The 8,175-nt window shown below is 38.9% G+C and overlaps 1 protein-coding gene across 1 annotated transcript; it reads left to right on the forward strand.

The window, feature by feature from the left end:
• The first annotated feature begins 4,944 nt into the window (after window positions 1-4,944).
• Window positions 4,945-7,915, forward strand: LOC114748449 (zinc finger CCCH domain-containing protein 47-like). Its single transcript, XM_028936847.1, has 2 exons — window positions 4,945-5,096; window positions 5,632-7,915. The coding sequence occupies exon 2, from the start codon at window positions 5,686-5,688 to the stop codon at window positions 7,570-7,572; it is 1,887 nt and encodes a 628-aa protein (XP_028792680.1). The 5' UTR covers window positions 4,945-5,096; window positions 5,632-5,685; the 3' UTR covers window positions 7,573-7,915.
• The last annotated feature ends 260 nt before the right edge of the window (window positions 7,916-8,175 follow it).

An 8,175-nucleotide genomic window follows, 5' to 3' on the forward strand; every position in this document is an offset into this window, starting at 1 on the left:
GATCTCCTCAGGTTAATGCAGGTTACCAGGCGACCAGAAGGTGCGAGAAAGAGGAGCGGATCCATGGATATATATATATATATATATATATATATATATATATTTATATGTCCAAATGATGATATCACGATAGGGGTGGAAGTCTAAGTTTCTCTTACACCTAATTACTTTATATTTCTTAAATTACGATCCTACCGCAATTCCAAAGCGGTCCTAAGTGAGCAGATGTGGAGCCTGAAAATGACGTTTATTGAAATGTTTATGTCAACCTATCGCCATCAATTTCTGTATGTCTATCTAATGCATAGTAATTACTCCCATTGTTCCCAAACAATCGCGTTAGCGTCCTCCTCACCGGCCAAAATTAAAATTCAGCCCAGCACCGCCAATTTTATAATAAATTAGACCTTTTTAATGGGTGGAGAAGACTGCATCAAATTAGAAACGTGGAATTTACATGAATGCGGAGAGAGAGAGAGAGGCGTAAGGAAAGCGCATGTTGGGGTTGATGAAGTCGATCAAGAGGGAAAGAGAAGCAAAAATAGGTTGCAGAGCTTGGATGATGCGACGTTCCATTTGATTTGATTAATTAAATTTGGATTGAAAATGACAATCCATTGCCTCGCTGCCCCACTTCATTCCATTCCGGTTTCGCTGCCTCTTTATTATCGTCACCAATTTCCACCCTCCATTCCTTCCCTTTCTGAACTTTTATGTACGAGAAAGTTGTGAATTTCTTGCCCCCAAATGCATCACGGAACATCTCTAAACTAGGTTTACGGTTATGACCTCAAGTGATAAACCTTGTGATTCAAACGGTTCCCAATCGTTGGTGGAGAGACAGATAGATTTATAATACAATTGGAGAGAGTCCCATGATGGTAATTTTTCCGTCAAGAACATATTGTTTTTTGAATTAATGCAGGCACTGATCTGAGGAGCAAAACTCTAATTACTGGAATGAAATAAGCTGCAGGTTCCATGATAAAGTTCACACTGCTAAGCTGATCATGAGAGACAGAGAGAAGACAGCTTCTTGATGATGCAGCATGAAGATGGGCATCGGTGAGGAGGCCGGGGAAGATTCAATGCACCTGTACGTTCAAGAAGTGTCAGCTAAGCTGCACAGAATGGAACATTTTGTTAAGCCTCCTATGCGGAGCAGATTCATGAGATATGAAGGACTAGACCGGATAAAATGGAATTTTAGGAATGGAGCTGGCAAGAACTTGTGGAAAATCCTTTCCGCTTGTATAGCCAGCCTCAACCCCATGCTTACATAGCCAGCCAGCGAATATACAAAATTTATATACCACAGGGATGGGTCAAAGTGAATGTGGATGGTGCTGTTGCAAATCCATCTAATAGAGCTGGCTGCGGAGGTGTGATTAGAAATCAGAGTGGTAATTGGATCGTGGGTTTCTCTTTCCAGACTGGCCTGTGCCGTGTTTCTGAGGCGGAAGCCTGGGGTATCTATGAAGGTCTAAAGCTGGCTTGGGATTTTGGATTCAAGAAAGTTATACTTGAATTTGATGCTAAATCTCTGATTGAGTCTTTGTCTACAGATAACCCTCCTTGTTCGTCTAGTCTGCTGTTATTACAAATTCGTGATCTTTTAAAGTATGATTGGGAGATCAGGTTATGCTTTACTGCTAGACAAGCAAACACTCTGGCTGATGTGTTGGCCAAGCAAGGAATTTCGTCCTCTGCTTATTATGATATCTGTCCGAGTTCTATGAAGCAACTGGTGGAAAAGGACTACTTGGCTTGTAATCTCACGTAGTTCTTGTTTTGTTCTCTTATGTACCCAAAAAAAAAAATTTATATACCAAGCCATACCTATATAATTGGATAAACTATGAGCAATTAACTCACCTTCAACTGCAGAATTTTGAAAAACAAAATTAATACACAGACACAACTTATATAGAGGTATATATTATCTTAAATTATTCGATCTTTGAACACCGAACTATTTGTATTTGTATATAAAAGTTAAATTTATCCATATGCTATCTCTGATTTTTAATATAAGAGCTAGTTTGACATTTAATTTAGTTTTAAAGTTAAAATCCTAATCCATTTTGTCTCTCATATTTATTCTTTCTTTAAGTAGTCTTTATAATAATTACACATGTTAAATATTTCATCAAACAATAATTCTAGTTAATATGCATAATTAGCAAGGGTATTTTAGGAAAGATAACACCTATTTATACAAATAACTAACTTAACTAATTTTTTTAATTTACTTAAATTATTCAACTAGTTCCTATATTAAGAATTGGAGGTAATATTGCGGCTTGAAATAAACATTGAACACTTACCAATTAACATTTTAATTTCACTTAATAAAAAAGCATGAAATTAATTTCATGCTAATGAAATTATCGTCGTCCATTCTTTCGTTTATTTTTAGCTCTTTATATTTGGTGGTGCTATTTTAAGTTTCTTTTGATGAGCCAATAAAACAGAAAGAAACGCGCCTAATTAACCTTCCAACCTCGTTTCCCTTTATAATCCTGTGCAACCTATTTCCTATTGGAATGTTGAATCCAAACAAAAGGGAAAGAAATGACTCCAGGGGCAATGCCAAGGAAAAAAAAATGAAAAAGAGATCCAACAATAAATTAGAAAGGCATGGGGAAATATTTGGTGAGCACGTGCATATATAGTTATTGCGTTTTATATTTGTAGAGTAGCTGTTTTAGAATGGTGCCACGCTTTTCTTAAAGAGAAAAGAGATTCCACCACACCATCGGCCAGCTCCCCCACCACTCGCGGGGAACGCCCTTTGCGCCCTTTATGTGGTTTTGAGGGTCAGCATAACATCTTAAATTTCGTGTTATAAGTAAAATGTTTAGCTATACAGCTTGATATATTAGATGAGATTGAATTTTTTAATAATAGAAATATTAATTTTAATACAACGAGTGAGTGAGACGTGACAAAGCAATATATAGTTCGTAACTCTCCAGTGAAAATTTTAAGTGATTTTCGTGTTTTTGAGTTAGCAGGGAGTATTTGCAGTCAATAATCAAATATTAATTTTTTTTAAAAGCCTCTGTTCAAAAGTTGAGGCGAAATTATTATTATCGTTATTACTTATTACTACCTCAGGTCTTTTATATAAGATTTTGTTTGAATTTTATTTTAGTTCTAAATATAAGACCCCAATCTATTTTGTCTCTTATATTTATGCATATTTTCTTAATATAATCCTTTTAACAATAGTAGTTCTAGCCAATACATTTGATTAGTAAGGATATTTTAAGAAAGACAATACATATTTATTACAAATAACTAACTTAACTTTTTTCTTTAATCTCTTCAAATTAATCAACTAGTTTTATAATTAAGATCGGAGGCAGTACTTATTGTTTGCGACAGAGAATTCAAGCACGGAGGTGCTGGCGGGATGAGCTGTGAAAGTCAAGGCTGCGGACAGAAAATCCTCATGCGTTTGTAGTTGGAAAGAAGAACTCTTTAAAGGCCTATTGGGCCAAATAAAAGGTCGTAGCTATATGGGCCATGAGAAAGGGCAAAAGCGATATATACAGGGCCCCTAGAAACAAAAGCTGGGCTAGGTCTGTCGCCACTACCCGATGGAACCCACTCAAGAAGCCTGATGGTTTTCTTCTGTAGATGGGATTAGTTTTTTTTTTTTAATACAGTAAATGAAATTAGTTGATTCCGTTATCCTAACTATACAATGCTTGCTTGGGTTTGCAGACCATGCGATGGCAGTGCAATTGGATTCGTGGGGTGGGACGAAAATAAATTGGCTGAAGTGGCTTTTGTCGAATCTTGAAAGTGGGGAGGTTGGTGGAAGGCTGGCTCATCTCATCCACTCCCACGCGCTTCAACTTTTGAGTCTATGACTCCTTCCCATTGACCACTCATTATTACCCTTCGATTCCCTCACACGCACGTGAGGCCCAACTCCCATACCCCAAGTGCCGTATTAGCCCCGCCGCTCACTTCATTCCACAGCTTTGTTATGTGAGTGTTTAGAACATCTCAGAAGCACCTGTTTTTTAAAAGTGTTTTTATATAAGTTTATACAATTTTTTTAAAAATATTTACTTTGTATGTTATAAAATTATTTTTAAAATTATAATTTAATTTTCATCTAGACATATTTATATTATGATGTGCCCTCTTTTTTCTTTTTCATAACTCATATATATTCTTTTTTTTGGGCCAATATAATTCATATACATTGTAATATATCGGTTAAAAATAATTTTTAATTTTGGACATAAAATTACAGTTCACTTAATTTTCTATATTTTATTGATGTAGATATAAGTTATGTAAATACATGAAAATTAAATTTAAATATTTTCTGCCAACCTAAATTTTTAATTTCGCCCATTATTTATTATCTAAAATTTTCTTAATTCATCGTGCAGATAATTATATATAATATTAACAGAAAACAAATACCTTATTTTGTATGTCCAAATCAAATAGCTTTTTTTTCTCAAATTATATAATAACTGATTAAAATATGACGAGAAATAAAATTTATTTTTAATTAAAATAAATCGTGTAATTATTTTATAATCATTCATCTAATAACCTCCATATTTTTTTTCTAAAATGGTAACTGTATTTTGTAGATAAAAATTGATAATATTAATATTGAAGACGCATCTCGTGAGATTTTTTTGTTTAGCCAAAAGCATATAATGAGAATTAAACATTAAAAACGTTGGCCAAAAACCAAAAAAAAAAAAAAGGAATTAAGCATTGAAAACGAAGTCCGTGTGAAATTTTGAATTGCATTCCCAGTGCATTTGAGTTTCATTTCGAAAAGTTTGAAAGGAACGAGTAATAAACAACAAATAAATGCGTATCATAAAGGGCATGCCTTTGAATATTTGACTTTGACCAAAGAGAAAGAGCGCGGAAGAAAAGTCACGCTTTCCTTCCTTCTTCCTCCTCGATGGACTCTGTGGGCACGCCACATAAAAAGGGCAACCCACTCGTCTTTGCTCCTCAACTTCTCAATCGAGGCCTTCTCGATTTTCCTCTCAAAGCCATTCCCCCGACTCACTCCTATCCTACTCGACACTGTTCAATTTTCAAAGGTACGCTGCCTTTTCAAACAAGTCTTAGTCTTTTAAGAATTTGGTTTTCTTGATAAAGCTTAGGTTTTGCATTCTCGCTTGGTTTAAGCTGGTGTTTTCAATTTCTCTTTTTGGATAAGTTTGAGATATATGTCTCGCATGTTTCGTTCTTGGTCGATCTTTGAAATTTTTTTTTTTATTGTTTTTTCTTGGTCTCTCTGTCTTCTCATTTCTCACACTCGGGAGTCGAGACCGTCACACAAAAATTAGGTCCTAAAAGAAAGTCATAGGCGTGGCTTGTTACTTATTTTGCGGGTTTGATGTCAAAATACTCATGCAAGAAATATTAGCAGGACATCCTCGGAGATTCAGAACCCTAGGTTTATTTTTTCCTTTTGATATAAGGCGAATTTATTAAGAACCCTAGGTTTCTGTTAGGTATATCGTGGAGAGTTTTGGTTCCAATTTCTGTCTCCTATGGGTTTATGTATTCCTTGTGAGAAAAGCAGGCATTCAACAGAAGAGGTTATTGAGTTTATCCTGTCTTATGATGCAGAACTTGGGCTTGTGCAGTGTTTCAAAAAGTAAGCTTTCTCCCTCGAACGACACCATGGAAAGTAAGTCTCAGAAGCGGAACTTCTGCGCCTCTTCGGTTTTGCTTGAATTCTCAGCATCGGATGATCTCGAAGCTTTCAGAAAAGAAGTGGAAGAGAGGGGCCGCGACATCGACGTGGCAAGCTCTTGGTATGGGAGAAGAATTGGATCGAAGAAGATAGGTTGGGAGAAGAGGACGGCCCTCATGATTGCGTCTCTTTTCGGGAGTACTAGAGTGTTGAAGTATATAATTGAGGCTGGCAAGGTTGATGTGAACAAAACCTGTGGTTCTGATGGGGCCACGGCTCTGCATTGCGCTGTTGTTGGTGGCTCTCACGCTTCACTCGAGGTTGTTCAGCTCTTGCTTGGTGTTGGTGCCGATGTTGATTGCATTGATGCGAGTGGAAATAAGCCCGTTAACCTGATTGCCCCTGCCTTCAATTCCTTCTCCAACGCAAGGAGAAAGGCAATAGAGTTGCTGCTGAGAGGTGGGCAAGCAGATGAAATCATCAATCAGGAGATGGAGCAACATAAAATTGCGGTGCCTGCTTTCTCCTCAAAAGAAGGAACTGAGAAAAAGGAATATCCCGTTGATGTATCATTGCCTGACATAAACAGTGGTGTATATGGAACGGACGAGTTTAGAATGTACAATTTCAAGGTGAAGCCGTGTTCGAGGGCTTACACGCATGACTGGACCGAGTGTCCGTTTGTTCATCCTGGGGAGAATGCCAGGAGGAGGGACCCACGTAAGTATCCTTACAGCTGCGTTCCCTGTCCTGAGTTTCGCAAGGGCGCATGCCAGAAGGGAGATGCTTGCGAGTATGCGCACGGTGTATTCGAGTCCTGGCTCCATCCTGCTCAATACAGAACAAAGCTTTGCAAGGATGAGATCGGATGCACTAGGAAGGTTTGTTTCTTTGCTCACAAAGCTGAAGAGTTGCGCCCCGTCTTTGCTTCTACTGGCTCTGCTGTGCCTTCTCCAAAGTCCTTGGCCAGTGTACTCGATATGACATCAATGAGTCCGTTGGCTCTTAGTTCCTCATCTTTGCCGATGCCAACTGTTTCGACTCCGCCTATGTCTCCCATAGCAGCTTCATCACCTCCTAACAGCGGAGGCTCGTGGCAGAACAAGAGAAATCTCACTCCACCATCATTGCAGCTTCCCGGCAGCCGACTGAAGGCTACCTTGAGTGCTAGGGATTTGGATTTGGATATGGAACTGCTGGGACTTGAAAGTCCTGCAAACCAGCATCGGCAGCAATTGATGGAAGAATTGGCTCGAATCTCCTCCCCGTCCCTACGAAACAAAGACTTCGGTAGGATTGGTGATTTGAACCCAACAAACCTTGATGACCTTCTCGGATATGTTGATCATTTTGCATCACCTCAATTACGCGGCCTTTCGGCACAGCTCTCATCTCCTAGTCAACTGAACTCTCCGGGTGGCCTTCAAATGCGCCAAAACATGAGCCCCCTTCGTGCGAGCTATCCAACCAACATGTCCTCCTCCCCGGTGAGGAAATCCTCTGCATTTGGGTTTGATTCATCAGCTGCTGTGGCGGCAGCAGTGATGAATTCCAGGTCTGCTGCCTTTGCGAAGAGAAGCCAGAGTTTTATTGATCGCGGTGAATCAGCGAGCCACCATCTGGGACTTTATTCACCTTCCCACCCTTCCTGTAGGGCGTCCTCTGCTGTTTCAGATTGGAGTTCTCCCGATGGAAAATTGGACTGGGGCATGAATGGACATGAGATGCACATGCCGAAGAAATCTGCTTCATTTGTGTTCAGGAATAATGGGGTGCCTGCCACTTCCATGGCTCCGTCAGAACACGGTGAACCAGACGTCTCATGGGTTCATTCGTTGGTTAAAGACGTGCCCTCCGGAGAGTTGTGTTGCTGAGATTACAAGAAGCAGTATGATCTGAGTAAAGAGACGCTTCCTCTACGGATGAGGCTAATGTACATAGAAGCGTAGCAGATGGTGGCATGAACAAACGCCGCCGAGCTAATTGCTCTTGATTATTTTTATTATTTATTCTATTTATTTATTTTGAACGATAATTATTGTTCAACGTTGCATAGATAGAGTATATTCAGCTTGGTTAGTTTAGATCAGATTAGGAGTGCCTACTTCTTCGTGGGTCAACACTTGGAGTAACATTCAATATGGATGAAGCAAGACTGTTCTATTTTTGAAAAAATTTCATTAAATTATGTCGCTATATGGGTTGCACGTCATTCAATTTGTAGCATCTATTTATGTTACCGTATATGGGTCGAGTTCTCAATTTCTTGCGCAGTGCTTGGGGTATTTTGCTGTCAGCACTGGTTTGATATTCTGGTTTTCTGCTTTTTCAGCCAAGATGAGTCATAGTTAAACACAGGTAAATTAAATGATTCGTAAACCAAGATCATGCAACAATGATGGGTGGCTTTTCGGCTCGCTTGAAAATCTTGAGGGCACAACAGATGACCGTTAGCGCAGAGCTTCTATGCCATATCC

The sequence above is a fragment of the Neltuma alba genome, unplaced genomic scaffold (genome assembly GCF_004799145.2).
Source record: "Neltuma alba isolate B1F8T4 unplaced genomic scaffold, ASM479914v2 tig00005722_pilon, whole genome shotgun sequence".
In the NCBI taxonomy this organism is placed as follows: Eukaryota; Viridiplantae; Streptophyta; class Magnoliopsida; order Fabales; family Fabaceae; genus Neltuma; species Neltuma alba.

What these genes read in the sequence shown, in the direction of transcription:
- LOC114748449 (XM_028936847.1), top strand. Translation starts at nt 5,686, where the DNA reads ATGGAAAGTAAGTCTCAGAAGCGGAACTTCTGCGCCTCTTCGGTTTTG.